Here is a 19537-nt window from a genome sequence, read left to right on the forward strand (position 1 = left end):
GAGAGAGAGGGAGGGAGAGAGAGAGAGAGAGAAAGAAAGAGAGAGAGGAGAGAGAGAAAGAGAGAGGGAGAGAGAGAGAGGGAGGGAGAGAGAGAGAGAGAGAGAGAAAGGGTACCTGGTGGGGCGGCCTTCTGATGATCGTAGTAACTCATGTTTCAAAGCTGAGGAAAGAGAGAGAGAGAGGTTTTCTATTTTTTTGGGCAGGACTAAAATGGATGAGAAAGCGATGAATGAAATGACAACCAGTCCGTGGCAATTTATAACGAGCTTTTTCCGATGGGATTACTTGGACTTGAATTCTCTCGCCGACCGCGGCTTGTTTCCTTGCCGCGTGTTTCGCCAACTCCAGTCATCCCCGTGGACGACTCGTCTTCTTCTACCGCTCAAAGTCTCTCCCTCTCTGCCTCTCTCTCTCCTCAACGCTCTCTCGCTCTCTCTTTTTCTGTCTGTCTGTCTGTCTGTCTCTCCTCCCCTCTCTCGCTATCTATCTCTCTCTCCTTCCCTATCTCGCTATCTATCTCTCTCTCCTTCCCTATCTCGTTATCTATCTCTCTCTCCTTCCCTATCCTGCTGTCTATCTCTCTCATCCCCCCTCTGTCTATCTCTCTCTCTCCTCTTCCTCACTCTCTTTTTCTCCGTACGTCTCTCTCTCTCTGTCACCTTCCCCCTTCTCTCTCCATCTCCTCGTCCTCTCTCTCGTTTTCTCTATCTATCTAGCTATCTATCTCCCTTTTTGTCTATCTCTCAGTCTCTATCTCTCTATTTATCTTTCTCTCTCTATTTGTTTCTGTCTCTGACTCTCTCTCTCTTTCCTACTTTCTCTCCCCCTCTCTCTGCCTGTCTATTTCTCTCTCTCTCTCTCTCTCTCTCTCTCTCTCTCTCTCTCTCTCTCTCTCTCTCTCTCTCTCTCTCTCTCTCTCTCTCTCTCTCTCTCTCTCTCTCTCTCTCTCTTCTCGCGTTCTCTCTCTATCTCTCTTCCAAGTTCCAATGAGTATTCTTTAGGAAAGCGCGTAAGAACCTGATGTGACGAAGATACTTCTATGAAAGGGAAGTAAAAATGTACGAAGGTATCTTTCTACCATCAGAAAGAATTTCCGGAAAATATTCACCCGGTATTGCAATCCAGAAACCTGGAGGGGGGGGGACATAAGTTCTTGTACGCCACTACTTTCTCTATTAGGAATATACCTCACGTAAACGAAGATGAGATAATTGCCACACAAGTTGATGGAGTAATCGGTGCATAGATTGAGGGTAAGATAGATAATAAATACATTAATAGATAGATATAAAGACAGATAGATAGGGAGATAGATACATGATCAGACAGATAGGGAGATATATGTAGACGGATAGATAGGGATATGGATATAAAGACAGATAGATAGGGAGATAGATATGTAGACAGACAGATAGGGAGAGAGATATATGCAGACAGGTAGATAGGGAGATAGATATAAAGACAAATAGATAGGGATATAGATATATAGACAGGTAGATAGGGAGATAGATATAAAGACATAGATAGGGATATAGATATATAGACAGGTAGATAGGGAGATAGATATAAAGACAAATAGATAGGGATATAGATATATAGACAGATAGATAGGGAGATAGATATATAGACAGACAGATGGGGAGAGAGATATATAGACAGGTAGACAGGGAGATATAAATAAAGACAAATAGATAGGGATATAGATATATAGACAGGTAGATAGGGAGATAGATATAAAGACATAGATAGGGATATAGATATATAGACAGGTAGATAGGGAGATAGATATAAAGACAAATAGATAGGGATATAGATATATAGACAGATAGATAGGGAGATAGATATATAGACAGACAGATGGGGAGAGAGATATATAGACATGTAGAGAGGGAGATATAAATAAATACAAATAGATAGGGATATAGATATATAGACAGATAGATAGGGAGATAGATATGTAGACAGACAGATAGGGAGAGAGACATATATAGACATGTAGAGAGGGAGATATAAATAAATACAAATAGATAGGGATATAGATATATAGACAGATAGATAGGGAGATAGATATGTAGACAGACAGATAGGGAGAGAGACATATATAGACAGGTAGATCGGGAGATAGATATAAAGACAAATAGATAGGAATATAGATATATAGACAGATAGGGAGATAGATATATGGACAAGTAGATAGGGACATAGATATACAGGCATATAGATAGGGAAATAGTTATATAGACAGATAGATTGATAGAGAGATAGAGAGATATGAGAGAGATAGACATCTAGTTTAGGCTTGCCATAGTGGATATCTAGTGTATGGAACTTCACAGTTAATCTTGTTGCAGCGGGAGCTGTCCAAGATGGGTGACCTCTGTGGAAGTATGTTTTAGCATGCATGGTGCATGCTAGCCAGCACCTTGGAGGGACTGGATGCTAAAAACTTTAAATGCTTGCTTAAGTGGATATCCGGAATAAGAATATACATAGTAGATTGGGCCTCGAGGGCTCAAAAGTGCATGAGTAGGTAGACTGGGTATACCTTGGGGGGACAAAACACCAAAAAACTATACCTTGGAGTGGAGTTGTGGATATTAGACATGGTTTGAATACATAGAAATCAAATGGTCGAAGCTTGACTAGGTCCCCTTGCTTAGGGTTTATGTGGAATATCATAGAGAAACCAGGTTGATAATATGTCGCAAAACAGAGAAAACTGATCACAAAGAGGTCAAGGGTTTAAAATCAACACCAAACCAACCTAAAAAAAAATGGGACAGCAGAAATCCATCCAGGTGACACAAGAAACTATTCCAAGATCAAGGCAAATCAACCGGAGAAAACCTCAGAAGACACCACTGCCAGTAAGAGTGAGACTAATGTGCAAAACATGGTAGGGATAATGTTTGTAAACTGGTTTTAGAAAAACACTGATTTGGAGCGTAAGTTGTGGTAGTTAAATGATTTGGATTGAAATATCAAGAGAAAAAAATAAATTGGGTAGTTTAAGGTATTCAGTTGATTGGAAGCCTGACATATTGTATTGGGGTGAAGATGTGAAACATGTGAAAAGTTTAATAGAAAGGGGAGAGATATTCTTAGAGTGCAACATAAAAAAGAAGTGAGCTTGGCTGAATTTTATTTATGTGAGAAGCAGAGAGAGTTTTATAATTGGATCTACCTGGATCAGGATAGAAAGACTTGAAAAAAGTGTATTTACATTATTTGGAAAATTCAGAGAGGAAATTGAAAAACTATGATCTAGACAATATTCAATCGGGGATAAACTCTTAAAATAGGATCAATCATCAAATTCGTATGTAGCTGAAAAAGCAGAGAAAGGTCCAGATCAAGTCATTTAATGCCTGTGCGGCTTAGGTTAAAGAGTTAAGGTATTGAGCCATTAACTATTTTTAACTTTGTATCCTATAGATTGCTCCTATACATTGGGATAATGTATTTTTTTATACAAATTTGATAAGGAAAAAGTGAATATCTAAGGATTGGAGGTTCTTTGCAAACATAATGATGGCATAATTAGGTGATATCCCACATCGATATAAATCACTGGTCCCTCATCTTATCTCTTGACTCCACTAAAATTATATTCAGTGTAACTTAGATTAGTTATGAGGTATCATTATCACATATTTAATATTTTTACATGCCAAATTCAGATCAAGATTCTGATGGCCATGAGTTTTAGGTTAAGATTTTAAGGGCTTCTTTTTCTATCTTATTTCCATGCATTAGATTGGATCTATAAATACACCCCTCCATTCATGTAAAATTCATTCTGAGATTGCTGCTACTAAGGTAGCCATTGTGAAAGAAAGTAATTTTGGAATACATCAAGTGTTATTGGTGAAGTTTCTCTAGTGAAGTGACAAAGCAAAAAAGAAGGGGAGATGTTAGCCCATTATCACAAATTCCTTGATCATGGCAAAATATAAGGCAGTGAGCTTTCTTACACTTTTTTGTTATCCTCTTCTTGAAATCCACCTCCATCCATATCCATACACAACCATCATTTCATATTTCCATGTCATCTTTCTAAGTTTATTGAAATTAGTGTATTAATTTATATTCTTGTGTGATATTTATAATGAAGTCATTGAATATATGCAATGACTTATTGAATTTTCATGAGATTATTATATAGTTCTTGTCAGTCTTAAACATGTATTAAAAAATTCCTATTTAATGGATACTTGAGATGGGCATCAAATGTCAAAAAATAATAACACTATCGTATCTTAGTTATACATGACTGATCTTGTGGCTACTAGTGTGCATGCATAATGACAGATAGTGGGTGCTCTTTAGATGGTGGGTTCTATAAGTAGTAGGTTGACTTGAGACACAAAGGGCATCTTATATAAGGGCAGCTATGTTTGGACTAAGACATACAGGTCTCTAATTATGGGATTCAAACATATCTCAGATAATAAATAGTAAGAAATACATGAATGTGATAGTGGTTAAGACGGATTATCCATCCTCAGTATGAGATGAGATTGACTAGAAGAAGAAGAAGATGCATCAAGTCTCTTTCCAGGGTATTATGGATATTAGAGAAGGTATTCTTCCATGATCCATATTACACATAGTACAAACTGAAGGATACATTATGACAACAAACTGTACCCGAAGTCATTCGGGAGTCTCACACAGACAAAATGTTAAATATATACAATAACAAATGATGAAAAATGTTCCATGAGATAGTTCAATCACTACTCTGTATCTACAAAAATATGTGGTGTAGCATGGCATCCCATGTGTTGGAAACTTAACTTATTGATTATAAATCAATCCTTGATTTATTAATGCTACGTCTCTCAGAAATCTAATAATACACATCGTTTGATATATAGTGTCACATGTCATAAACTAAGAAAAGGTTTAAAGAGCTTATAGGATAAAAACTTTTATTAAACACAAATTCAAGGTAAATGTATTAGCATGAACTACAACATATGAACGGAGATAATCCCCATTCCCCACTCCAAATTCTGTTATTCATTGCAATATTTTTTCTATGTGAAATAACTCAGTTTATTCCAAAGACCAGTTGAGGTATCCGTTAAGTAAACAGAGGGTGCACTGAAATAGGAAAAATATAATTAATCCATTATCAAATCTTTTTTAATTCATATAAAGGTTTTTATTCACGGTCATAGAGAGAAAAATCAAAAAGTATATGTTAGATTATTATATAACTTCAATGATTCTTCATGTCATATTTTTCGTGCCCCCCAATTTCTATAAGACTCATTTATCTAGATCATTTGGTGTTGTCCCAATAATGATGTGTGGGAGTGACATCTTGATTGAGAAAATGCAACCAAAATTTCTGGTTCTCAAGAAAATCCATTTAATTGAGTTCATGAAACATTTAAGCCAATTAATTTGACCATTCCAGTTTACGATGTTACAACTAGGGATCGCCCGTCCAGATACCGACATCGGATCACGGTATCGGGACGGATGCTGTACTGGGTGCCGGAAATCAAATTTTTGGTATCCATTTTTTCTGATAACCGGATATCGGATAATGATATCCGATATCAGTTGCTGCAGTACCGATATCTGATATCAGTATCCATCTCGATGTCATCATCCGCCTCTGTCTCTCGGGGAGGATGAAGATATCAGATATCGGAGTTGGATATCGGATTTTGATATCCAACATAGAAGGATTGTAAAAATATAATTTAATCGTTGCAGTCGTCATCGTGCAACGGTTTGAAGAGGAAGTACGTGGGACAGAGGGTAAGCAGAGAGCTTTCTAAGTTGTTAAATAGCTCGTTTAATATTTGCAGCTCAAACTTTTTGTTTTCTTCCCTATGGGATAACAGGATTAAGAGTTTAACATTAAACTCCAAATCCTATTATCCCATATGGAAGAAAAAAAATATTGAATTGTATATATTAAACGAGGTAGTAATATTATATATATATATTTATTAAATATATTCTGTATCAAACGAGGTAATACTATAGTAATTATTTATTAAATATATTATTAAACTATTTAATATAAATCCTACCTCGTTTAATATATACAGCTCAAAATTTATGTTCTCTTCCACATGGGACAATAGGATTTGGAGTTTAATGTTAAACTCCGAATCACGTTATCCCATATGGAAGAAAACAGAAAGTTTGAGCTGTATATATTGAACAAGGTAGGATATATATAAAAAACGCATGGCATTGTTAACATAAATCATCTAAAATGATGATCAATACTGATTTTTTCTGTTGATACCGAAATTCGATGTCCGGATACCAGTTCTGATATCTGGATATCGACATCCGATATCCGCCTTGTCCCTACCCATTCGATATCCGTCCCTGATATCCGTTTACACCTGCCAAACAAAATCCGTGCGATATCCGATATCAGACACCGTCCCGATTTTTTCTGGATATCGAATGTCCAATACTGGATATCGAACAGACATTCAGTTACAACGATGAGGAATAGGTAAAAACGTGTTTTGAAGAGTTTGAATCCCACAAAAATTTAGAATGACTTAAAATTGAAGCCCTCCAAAAACTTATCAATCTGAAATATTTTGAAATTTCAGTGTCTTGGAGAGAGAAACCTGTGGAGCTAACTTGGATTAACGATGCCAAAGGATTTCCACAGTTTTCATAATTTTTGTGTTGACCTTTTTATTCATCAAATAATTTTATGTGATGACCTTATCAAAATAGATTTTCAAGGTATATCTAGTTTCTAGGAGTCGTTAAGATATTTCTTAAGTAGACCTAATTTATGGAATTTTTCATTATTTTTCTGAATGAACAGTCATTTTCCATTGAATTGTTCATCCCATTCTATTTCATCAGTCCCAAGGCACAATCACTATTACATAGAAATGTAATAGGCTGGTCTATTAGTCATCGTTAAACTTATTGACAGCACTTTTCCTTGCAACCCTGTACATAAAACTCCAGGATTTATCATCATTTAAATGGATGATTCAGTTTTAAGTGTTTTAAGAATATTTCTATGTAAATTTGCATCTATCCTGACAATATCTTCTACAGTGTCTTAAAATTATATCACCTAAAGACAATATTTGTAATGCCCTTTGATATATTGAAGATTTTTGGGCATTTATAAGCTGAATCGATGTCTCAAAAACCATTTGGAGTAGTAAAACTGTGTTAGAAATAGTTGAATACTGGGCATTGTAAAATTATTAACTTACCCCTTTTATTTTCAAAGCCCATAGGCAAAAAATCACAGTACAAAGTGCTAGCTTCAGATCTACCTTGTACTGAAATTAACTACCTATTTTTAGAAAAGTTTCAATACTGAGTTTTTTTCTAACATCATCCCAAATCCATAGGATTAGAAATTTTGTTTCAATACAAATTAAAGTAGAGCATTCTAAAATCATAGAGAAAAATAAATAACCAACTTGTAAGATGATTTACATGAGATTCACTCAAAGAATCATGACAGAATCAACTTCTGATTATTATCCAAGTTCTCATGATTATGTGGATAGTCTATTTTTTTTTTTAGCAGTAGTTTGAAAGTTATGGGTAAAAGGAGGAACATCCAGAAGTGCTCCACCAAAGTTTCAAAACAAAATTCTGATTTCCACAACTTCAATTGGTGGTGAATCAATCTTGAAAAGCTTAAGTATACATCAACATACAGTAAGAGAAGACTAATTAAGAGATAGGTAAATGCAAGATATATTGAACCATCTTGTTATAATTGATTGTATATTTAAAGCATTTGCTATTGAAATACCTTCAATGAATATGCCTTAGTGAAATTCCTCGCAAAACTATTCAATTGAAATTTTCTACATATTTGTGAGTATTTAGATTAAGTAAATACAAACTTATTGTAGCCTAGTAGACTTTAGTGGTCAACTAGGTGAAATTTTTAGGAGATAAAGCAAAGAAGGCTTTGGGGCCCAAGTTGAAGGAGGTTATGCATCGTAGCTCCATGGAAGACTTTGGGGGTCGAGGATCACAAAGCTTCACCAATATATTTTTTTTCTTGGCATTCTTGTTGTGCTTTATTTCCAAGTGTTTTACTTGGGAGGCATTCACACAAACTTGGATATGCCAAGCATTATCAAGGGATAACCCAAACAGCAATTCATAAATAAATTGAGTCTCCCTATCCTCTATCTCATTACATATATAGCTAGACCATATTTCACATATTTAAAGTGACTAAATTTGGAAAACCTAATTCACCCTCATCCTTTTAGGTTATACCATAGCCACTTAAACTAACATAAAGCACTAAGAAACAACACCAATAGGTTTCCTTTTCGGATCAGAAACCCAAGTCAACTATAATTGATAAGAATTGGTACTAACAATAGCCAACCATTGCACTAGTTTAATCACAAGTTCACCAAAAATACCCGTCTAATTGAATTACTAATGTTTATCATGATCAGGTACAATAAAATTATGATAAGGAATATTAAAAGAATAAAAAAAAACCACACGAAGAACAAAGGTCAAGAAATTTTCTTGTTGGATCAGAAACCCAAGTCAACAATTGTATTTGTTAAAACCCAGTTATAACAATAATAACCCTCTAACAGTGGATTTTAGTGCTCCAAATCACACTCACCAACGAACTATGCATGATAAAGTAGTTCAATAAAATCATCAGTCCCATGAGGTTTTTTTTCTAGGACGAAAAACACAAGTCAACCAATATTATTATTATTTTAGACTCAATTGCAGGACAGAAAAATAACCCTGTTGAGTGAATTTCCTTCATACATCATTATTGCAGGAGAAGTCATAGAAGAAACATATTTCAACAGAGAAGACAGATGTGTCTTACTACTGGCTAAACTGGGACAAGTTATATCTTGAAGAAGCAGATAAACTAAAAGTCTGGGTGACCTTTAAAACGTCCTAGAATACTTCTTGATCTCATATAAGATGGAAGATATTGAAACTAGATCCTTGTTGAGGGAAGAGCCCCCACTAATCCTCTTCGCACACTCGGATAGCCTTGTGTAGTAAAGCAAGAGCTGGGTCAGTGCAGCCTTCAGAATCTCCATTCCACATAGAAAGTTGCTGAAGGAAGTTATGACATTCTTGTGCATAAGCTCAATGGCTGTTTTCCACCTAACCGAGAAGTCCTTCACCAAGGGCTCTACCTCAGCAACAGTGGGTGCCTCCACAGACCCAGAAGAATCTTCGGCTGGAGATGGAAAAAGAATAAAAGGTAATCAAAAACATACAAAAGTGTGGAAAACTAATTCACATTTATTTGGGTTGGTTTAATTAGATGAAGTAGAGTCCGCATTCAGCTCACAGGCTCGGGTCTTCACGAACTTGATCAGAGGACTAAAGTGCTCAAGCAGCAACTCTTCCTGTAAGATGTTAGAACGGTGATTAAATAGTTTCCATGAAAAAAATTGTTCTTTTTTCTGAAAGCTGGCAGGCAGATTGGTAACCAATCATGGCAAGATTGTTAGGACTTCAATCAGTTTATAGGGTTTTTTTGCAAGAAATGCATGTATGTATAACCTTCGCCAAAAACAATAGGCACGTGGCATTGATATAAATGGATAAGCAATAAATTAACTAAAAGATTCCGAAAAAATATTTTAACTCAACTAAGAAAACCGAGCGACAACTTCAGACGCATTAATAGGAGGAAAGCAGATTGATACTCATGGTAACGCTGGGAAGAAATTAATGAGATTATCATTGTTCTTTCTGCCAGGTAGGGATGTTTGTATAACCTTTGTCACAGAAAGTAAATCCACGGCATTAATTTAAATGGATACGACATATATTTCTGAAAAGTTAAACTAATACTATCACTCAACTAAGAAGACCAAACAACATCTTTGGAAACAATGAAAAGTTTGAAATCAAAATAAATAATTTTCCTAATAGCAGGCAGGCAAATTGATAATAATGATACTGCGGTGAAGAACTTGAAGATTTTATTGCAGCTCTTTCTGCAAGATCTACGTCTGTCGATTTTTTTGCCAAAAAGTTTAAGTCGACATTGGCAAAAATGGATAAGACATAATTTAACATAAGGTTTGTGAATTAATATTTAACTCAGCCAAGAAAACTGAACGACAACTTTGGACACATTATCATTACATTCACCACCGCCTCTTTCTAATTTGGATCGACCATCTTAAATAAGGTTGAGTTGGCCTTCCTTTGTTATTGGAATAAAAATAATCGTTGAGGTCTAATTCCCGTTTTCTGAAAATATTTGCAATAATTTCGCAGTTGGAAATTAAATAAACTTGAATTTAGCCTGGAGAAATGGCTTACCACAAAAACAGCGGTATTAGTTTTCAACATTTCATCAAAGTAAACCAGGGTCTTTCCCCCATCAGCATTCGCTTCCTGAAAAATCAATATAATATATAGGCTATAAAATTCAACATTTACTGGAAGGCGATTCACCAATGATTTAACTGATTACCTTCAAGATAGAAATGATCATGTCGTAGTTATTGATAAGGAAAACAGTTTGCAGCTTGAGCTTGGGGAACAATCTGGCCAATTTGGACAGCAAATCATCAGCAGCCATCCGCAGCCGTTCCAAGTTCAGATCAAGCTGTGCAAAAAGCATAGAAACAATAGAAGATAAGACTATTGAATAATTTATATATTGTTAGAAGTAGGGGCATCATAGGAATTTCCGTGTCTTAATATAAGTGTAGGGAACGATTTAGTTAAATATAGTTTGGTCTTGCTTCCTCCCGCCGCTCTACTCTATCCTCTCTTGTTTCTCTCACTTTTACATGGTATCTTCGCCACTGGGGAGTTCAACATATACCTATAACCTTAAACCCTCAACCTCTCAGATTCATACCTGACCGTCTCCATATTCATGATTGAGGTGGACGAGGGAGGCAGTGAACTCAGCATATCGTCTCATCACATAGTGAGGATGAACATCATCTTCCCATAGTGCCTTCACATTGGCATTGCGCAGGCTGCCGAGGTGCATGTCAAATACCATTTTGAAGCGTGGCCACAAAGAAATATTGACCTGATTTCCCAACGACTAAAGTCAACATGCTGGCGGTGGCAAGGAGTGAATTTTTAAGCCATAAAGGAATAAGAAATAAGACTCTATTACCTGTAGATGCTGAAATTAGACTAAAGTATAGATGCTGAAAATAGATTACGGGATGGACTAAATTAAATTATCTTAAAGAAAATAATAAAATAATTTTAATGTCATTTTCAAGATAATCTAATAAAATCAAAAAATTAACACCAATCAAGTATAAGATGAGTATGAAGGGGAAACCTGTGAGGATCAGCCCACTATGGAGGAAAACACGAAGGAGCAGAATAAGATGAGTATGAAGGGAGCAGCGGCGGGGCAGGAAGTGGAGGCAGCTTCTAGATGCGAAAGCTATGATAAAAAAGGCAAGAAACCCATATACGAGACAAACATTGAGATAGATGATCGTATGACAGTGGATGATGTGGTAATCGGATGCCGGGGTGAAGAAGTCAGGAATTCCGACTCTCCGATTCAAAAAGTAGCTGATGGATCGGGATACTGGGGGGAGCAGAGCAAGGAAGGGGTAGATCCGGTACTTCCATGGAATGTGCGAGGGCTACAAGACGAGCAGAGAAGAGGAATAGTGGGGAGATACCTGCGTGAATGGGGAGCAAATGTGGTGTGCTTGCAGGAGACTATGTTGGAACAGTGTGGAGATTTCCTCACTGGATACTTGCCTGTGAATGCGGTAGGAAGATCCGGAGGACTGATGGTGGCCTGGAATGAGACAGTGTTTTCTACAGAAGACAGTTGGACGGGACTATTCACGGCAGCAGTACAATTGAAGAGGAGAAGGGATAGTTTTCAGATGGTGGTCATATCTGTCTATGGGCCGGTGAACCCGGTTCATAGGATATCCCTCTGGGGAGAGTTGGCAGAGGTGGCGTCAAAATATCAAGGATTACCACTACTGTTTGGGGGTGATTTTAACGTGACATTAGAGGCGGAAGATAGGCCTAATGGAGCGGGAGGACGTGACCCTGGATCTGAAGAATTCTGGGCTCTTATCGCAGATGCATCACTAAAGGAAATGGGGCCGGGGGATTGCACATACACATGGAGGAGCTTGGCAGGCCCTACAACTCTCTCGTGGCTGGATCAATTTCTATGCTTGGTGGAGCTCCTTGAAAAATTCCCCCTGGCAGATGTGAGATCGCTTCCTCGACCATTGTCAGACCACACTCCGATAATTTGGCATTCGCAAGAGAGAACCTCGCGATCCACATATTTCAAAATGGACAGGTCTTGGCTTCTAGAGGAGGGCTTCAAGGAGGAGATAACACGATGGTGGACTGATGTTCTACAACAGGGGTCTGCCACAACGAATCTGTCCAACAAAATTGGAGCCCTACGCAACCATCTCTTGGAATTGAGAAAACATATAAGAGAGAGGCGAAATAGAAGGCGAGTCGAAGCTCTGGCCAAAATCAGGGTTTTGGATGACCTAGAAGATGTTAGAGTTTTAACACAAGCGGAATCAAGAGAGCGCCACAAACATAGAGAGATAATTGCCGATGAGGATAAGAAAGTGGAGATGGATTGGAGACAGAGGTTGAGACAACTGTGGCTGAAGGAGGGAGATGCCAACACAAGATTCTTTCATCTCGTAGCAAATGGGAGGTGGCGAACAAATCAGATATTGAGGGTGCAAGCAGGAAGCCAAGAGTACATCGGTGCCCGAGCTGTTGGCAGAGCACTGACAGATCACTTTAGGAGCTTCTCAAGACAAGAGGCTAGACACCAATGGAGGTGGAGGAGCAACTATACTAAATGTGACACCGTAGAGAGACCTGGTGCGTCCTTTCTCAGAAACAGAAGTCCTTGCTGCAATCAAGGGACTAAATGGGAAAGGAGCCCCGGGGCCTGATGGCCTCCCAGTCTTCTTTTATAATGTCTTTTGGGAGACAATCAAGGCAGAGGTAATGGCTACGGTGGAAGAATTTCAACAAGGAAACTTTGGGTTCGAAAAAATCAACTGTGCTTATTTGGTTCTCCTCCCAAAATGTCAAGGAGCTACTAGAGTGGGAGATTTTTGACCTATAGCACTATCGAATTCCATATATCTTATCGTAGCCAAGGTCTTGGCCAATCGGCTCAGGGAAGTGATAGGCGACTTGGTAGGTCCTTTTCAATCTGCCTTTATTCCTGGGAGGGTTCATGTGGAAAGTTGATTTTGCAAAGGCATACGACTGCCTTGACTGGGAATTCTTATAGGCCTCTCTAAGGCGTCGTGGTTTTCCAGCCGAATGGGTAGGATGGATGAAAAGATGTATTACATCCCACTCTTTCGCGGTGCTGGTGAATGGACGGCACGATGGAGGTTGGATTCAACCGCAACGAGGGGTTAGACAAGGATGCCCTCTAGCCCCGTTACTTTTTGTCTTGGCTGTGGATGCCCTTTCCATAGGCATAATGGAGGCCTGCTCCAATGGTCTGCTAAATGGTTTTCGGACCCCAAGTTTCCCGGCAGGTATTCCTCTTCTACAATATGCGGACGATACCACCTTTTTCATAGAGGGGGCTGGGGAGGAGGCCAAAAATCTATCCATCCTACTTGACATTTTCACAGACTGTTCAGGACTACACATTAACCGTGCCAAATCAGCCTTTGTCGGGTTCGGATTATCGCAAGAGGAGGAAGCTCTCTGTTCTAGAGCCTTGGGGACACCTAGTGGTACACTTCCCATGAAATATCTGGGTCTTCCATTGACAGAGGGTCGGATCAAAGCTGTAGACTGGCATCCAGTAGTGGAGAAGATAGAGCGGAAGTTGGAGGGATGGCAAAGCAGAGTGTTATCAAGGGGGGGCCGATTGGTGCTTCTACGCCACGTGCTGTCAGCGATACCTATTTTCTACCTCTCAGTGTTGAAACTACCAGTGGGGACCAAGAAGCGTCTAGAAAGTATGATGAGAAGATTTCTATGGAAAGGTTCAGGATCGGAGGAAGGGAGGGGGATATCCCTTGTATCGTGGGATATTATATGCAGACCAGTTCGTTTGGGGGGACTAGGAGTTCTTAAATTGCAAGATCTCAACCTAGCATTACTGGCCAAGTGGGTGTACAGACTTATGGGACACGATACATCGATGGCTACACTAGTTTTGACAGACATGTATGGCTCGAGTTTGAACTGGGAAGTTCGCTGATATCCAGTCCGAGCAGCCTCTGCATTCTGGCAAGGGTTGAGATATGTGTTTCCTCAAGTCCGTGATTTCTTCGAAGCCAAGCTAGGAGATGGCACGTCATTCCGTATTTGGCTAGACGCATGGATCCCCCTGGGCACATTGAAGACAAAATTCCCACCCTTGTATGCCCTTGCAAGGACCCCCCCATGCCACAGTGAGCGAGTTTTGGGATGGCACATGGACCCCATGCCTAGGCGACACCTTATCCAGCCAAAGACTGGAAGACTATACAAGGTTGCAGCAAACAATAATCCACCTACACCCGCGAGGAGGGACACAGGATGGGTGGAAGTGGATAGGCGCATCCTTTTCTGTTCGAGATGCTTATGCAAAGCTTAGCCGCAGACAGGAATGGGAGGAACCGAGGATACTTTACGCGTGTCGCACCATATGGTGACAAAAGTTTCCCCTTAAGGTGAAAATATTCTGTTGGCTGCTCCTCCGACGAAGAATAGTGATGAAGGTTTTTCGGAGGAGATGGCTCCCAGAGGCTTCGGCATTGTGTGCTATGTGTACAAACGGTGATGAGGATTGCGCTCACCTCTTTTTTGATTGTTCCATTGCCTGAACGGTATGGACCTGTGAGCCACTCAAGGGGGTGAATATCTCATTAGAGGTGGCGTTTTGGGAGTCACTACAAAATGGAGCACCTAAGGGGCGAGCTGGACAGGTTCGGCCCTTCGCAGTGCTATGGGCATTATGGCTGCACAGGAATGAAGTCATCTTCAACGAACGGGAAGCATTGACGGATGGGGTGATACAAGCAGCTGCGGGTTTTACAGTTGCATGGTGTAAAATCCCAAGGCCAAGGCCCTGGACGGCCTCTTAGGCCCTTCATGTACTTTTCTTTTATATTTTTATCTCACAGGGAAGGTCACCAACTTTGTGTGATCTCCCCTATCCTTATTTCAAAAAAAAAAAAACCAATTAAGTATAATATATAAGTCAACATAACAACTGAAATACTTTTAAATTATTTAATTTTAAATGATTTGTAAATCTCTGCTTTCACTTCGAATTTTCACTCATCATGGAAATTACTTCGATAAGTATATAAAAAATAAACCCCAGAAACAAGTAATAGCTACGGAGTAAGGCAGCAATTTCTGTGTATTTCTGGAAATATGGATGACTGGTGAAGTAGGTAATTGTGCAGACCACAGAAAAATGAAATTTAAACCACCAAAAGTGTTCACTTTTTATGGGATCGTGAACAGACGCTAAAACATCATATTCTTAATCATACGTTTTTTTAGATATTACAAATGTTAAAACTTAAAAAGCGAATGCAGACAAAAAAAATCAGGAACGAATAGTATTCTAGGATGTATAGAAACATAAATAGAAAAAAAACAGTATTTATCTGATTTCCCACAAGTTCACTTCAGTGATGATGTAATTGGCATACCTTGTCCAGGAACGAATCTAAGCATGGAATCCGCCGACGAGACATGATTAGCTGTTTAAATAAATAAATATAAGATTAACATGACTAAGTTTCAGTCTGGCAAAATGATATATTCTAAATTTACCAAAAATTGAACTAGAATTATTAATGCGCTAGTATCAGATCTAGGCCGACAAAAGGTCATAAATAGAGCACATAACTGATTGGAGTTGACAGTGGAGGCAGAAGACATACAAAGCATTACCAAGTAATAAAAAATCCATAAAATCAACAAACAGCTATGATCCCATGGAAAACATATGTGAAGAAGGGAAAAGATAGGTCAACGGAAAGAACTAGTCAGCATGTCAATACAACACATGCTGACATAAACGGGAATAAAGACAAAACAAGTCAACATGAGGATGCGGTTGACTCATATGTCCATAGGGCAAGAATAGAGCCTCATCATGGGGGATGAGCCTATATAAAGGGGGAGAATGGGAAAAGAGAAAACATCTTGGAGGTTTCTTCAAAAAAAAATCTTCTTGGAGGTTTCTTAAAAAAAAAACTCTTCTTCTTGGAAATGTCTTCAAAAAAAATTCTTCTTCTTGGAGGTTACAGCAAAAGGAAGAAGGAGATGCAAAGCTGTTGCAGTTCAGATCTTCAGCAACTGAAGAGGTACGTGAATCTTATCCAATATACGGCTGAATTCTTGCATAATTTTTTTTTTTTGCACAAATATTTCATAAATTTAACCAATGTAACAATCTGATAGAATCCCCAGCCCCTTCCAGGGTTTTTATGTCATTTTTCATTTTCATGTACTTTTTCTTGAAATAATTGTAGCCATTGTAGCCTCCCTCCCCCTTTCTTCCTTCTTTTTCAAGATTATCCCCGATGGAGAATCACCCATCGGGGATTGTCATAATCCAAATCCAAAATATTGGGGGTATTTCCAAGAAAATAAGAATTTAACATGAAGATGCCATCAAATATACAAATGCACAGTCCTGGAATCATGGCAAAGCAGATGATACCTGGTGCTGATGTATAATGAGTATCATAAGCATTAAGCCATTTGCGTCAAAGCAGTTCGTCAAAAATGTATTTGTGTGTTCGTCAATCACTCCAAAAGGTCCTGCGACAGAAATAATTAAAAAGACTTGTAACAATCCAAGAGAAAACGTTTTTCCATACTTAGGTGTGTTCTTTCGTAAATCAGTGAGGGGTCTTTCGCAAAAGTTTATGGATTGGTTTTCTGCTATTCATTTTTATTTTATTTTTTTGAAAGAAGGTAGGGCAGGCCACCAGGAAACCGGTGGTCTACCTATTCCATTAAAAAAACAAGCATAATGTACATATCATCTACAGACATGGCCATGGATGGCCGAGAGGAGTTACCCCCCCAGCCCCAAAAAAGATACTAAAGACTCAATGTCCGAGAGGACGCTGACCACCAATGCTGCCCCGCCTTTGAACACCACATCATTTCGATGCATCCATACCTCCCAGAGTATCGCCAATATTTTCCCCCAGTCCGCTCGGCGCCGGTGTCTACCTGTCGTGAGTGACGTCCAAAACACGGTGTCGGAGGAAATATCCACCCCGTGGACGCACTGTGATGCCCATACTCCCCTGGCAAATGGACATGTGAAAAAAAGGTGCGAACAGTCTTCCTACCCCCCCCCACACAGACGGCACGAGACAGGCTCCGTTGGTGCCCATCGCCTGTGATATACCCGTGTGACCACTCGCCGTCTCCTCAACAACCACCCGAACAGGCGCACCTTTAAGGGGATTTTTTGTTTCATCATGTGGTGACATGCAGCACCGGTGGACTTGTCGTCCCTCACTTCCCCACGGATTTTCAAATAAGCCGCTTTGTCTGAGAACGGTGGCTCCCGCCATGCCCACCCGTCTCGGGATGCTCCAGAGGGGCTAAGATGGAATATGAGCTCGAGCATCCTCAGCAACTCCACGAACCGTTCCTCCGACAGCGACCTAGGGAGGTTAGGGACCCACGCCCCGTCCCAGCATTCGCTGACGGTGATATTAGGGTTCCTCGCCAGCGCAAAAAGCCTCAGGGTGCGTCTTCGGGGGGCGTTGTTTTGTCCAGTTGTCTGCCCAAAACCAGAACCGTTCACCGTCCCCCAACTGAGGATCAAAAAAATCCTGGATGTGGGGAATGGTTTGCCTCAGGCTACGCCAGAATGGGGATTCTCCTCTCTTTTGCGCCCATCCCCTCTCCCAATTCAACGGCGGATCATACGCATCCCTTAAAACTTTGAAAGCCAGCCCTTCCGTCGATGACATCATCCGTTCAACCCATTTGGCGAGCAGTGCAAGATTCATGGACTCTAAATGAAGAATCCCCAGTCCTCCCTGTTTCACGGGTCTACATACCACATCCCAGGCCACTAGGGGTATCCCTCCTGTGCCGCCTTCTCCCTTCCCGCCCCAAAAGAAACGCCTCGTTAACCCTTCAAGTCGATTGGCCACTCCTACCGGCACCTTAAACATCGACAGGTAGAAGATAGGGATAGCAGAGAGCACCGATCTCAGCAGTACCAGGCGACCCCCACGTGATAGTATCTTGCTTTGCCAGCCCTCCAACCGCCGCTCCATCTTATCGACCACTGGTCTCCCTGTGAGCGGGAGCCCTAAATAACGCATCAGAAACGAGCCTCGCGGTGTACCAAGCGCACCAGCGCATAGATTCTCCTCGTCAGCAGATAAACCGAACCACACGAATGCTGATTTTTCCCGATTGAGACTTAGTCCCGAGAAGTCCGCGAACAAATCCAGCAAAGACGAAACGGTGTGAGCTTCTTTCACCGAACCTTCCATAAAGAAGGTCGTGTCGTCTGCATACTGGAGCAATGGAATGCCCCCCGGATAGCTTGCCGTGTGAAAGCCTCTTAATAGGCCGTGCTCGCGCGCCTTGATGGTACAGCTAGCCAGAGTGTCTACCGCCAGGACGAACAAAAGTGGAGCTAGAGGGCAGCCCTGCCTGACTCCTCTCTATGGGTGGATCCATCCTCCTTCTGCCCGGCCATTGACCAAGATCGCAAAAGAGTGGGATGTAACACACTGTCGCACCCATGTCACGCACCTCTTGGGGAAACCCCTCCTTCGCATGACGGACTATAGGAACTTCCAGTCAAGCGAGTCATAAGCTTTCGCGAAGTCCACCTTCCACATAAAACCCTTTGTCCCACTTCTTTTCCATGCGGAGATGATCTCTCCCGCCACCACTGCGCTCTCCTGCAATTGCCTACCGGGGGTGAAGGCCGATTGGAACGGACTAACTAGATCCCCGATGATCCCCCTCAACCGGTTGGCCAATACCTTGGCAATGATGAGATAGATGGAATTCGACAAAGCAATGGGTCTGAAATCCCCCACATTCACTGCCCCCGTGCACTTGGGCAGCAGAAATAAGTATGACTGGTTAAGTCTTTCCAAGCCAAACTTGCCCCTCTGGAACTCGTTCAAGGTATCCATCACGTCAGGGCCGACAACTTCCCAGAATTCGCTGAAGAAAAAGACTGGGAAGCCATCAGGGCCCAGAGCTCCCTCTCCATTCAAACCCTTGATCGCCGTCCTCACCTCCTCCGCACTGAAAGTCCTCACGAGCTCATCTTGTTGTGCTTGTGATAATCGGGATACCCCCCCACCCTCCCATCGCCACTGGTTTCGGGGTCCTCGCTTAGTTACTGTTTGGAAATGGCTCGCTAGTGCTGCTCCCACCGCTTGTGCCCCTACAAACTCTTGATCCCCCACTTTCACTGTGGAGATGTGATTTGACCTCCGCCTTCCATTCGCCACCATATGGAAAAACCGAGTGTTGGCATCTCCCTCCCTCAGCCAAATCTGCCGCGATCTTTGCCTCCAA

The 19537-nt window shown here is 40.5% G+C and overlaps 1 protein-coding gene across 1 annotated transcript in view; it reads right to left on the reverse strand.

The window, feature by feature from the left end:
• Nucleotides 1-8705: 8705 nt before the first annotated feature.
• The window catches only part of POK (Vps52 / Sac2 family), a 29235-nt gene continuing 18403 nt past the window's right edge, over nucleotides 8706-19537 (reverse strand). The window contains exons 14-20 of the mRNA XM_078577477.1: nucleotides 16680-16780; nucleotides 15661-15711; nucleotides 10863-11042; nucleotides 10470-10604; nucleotides 10316-10390; nucleotides 9330-9387; nucleotides 8706-9215 (exon numbers count right to left, since the gene is read on the reverse strand). Coding sequence (XP_078433603.1) covers nucleotides 8914-9215; nucleotides 9330-9387; nucleotides 10316-10390; nucleotides 10470-10604; nucleotides 10863-11042; nucleotides 15661-15711; nucleotides 16680-16780 — 902 coding nt within the window. The 3' untranslated portion in view covers nucleotides 8706-8913. The remainder of the gene's footprint in view (nucleotides 9216-9329; nucleotides 9388-10315; nucleotides 10391-10469; nucleotides 10605-10862; nucleotides 11043-15660; nucleotides 15712-16679; nucleotides 16781-19537) is intronic.

The sequence above is a fragment of the Wolffia australiana genome, chromosome 6 (genome assembly GCF_029677425.1).
Source record: "Wolffia australiana isolate 7733 chromosome 6, ASM2967742v1".
In the NCBI taxonomy this organism is placed as follows: Eukaryota; Viridiplantae; Streptophyta; class Magnoliopsida; order Alismatales; family Araceae; genus Wolffia; species Wolffia australiana.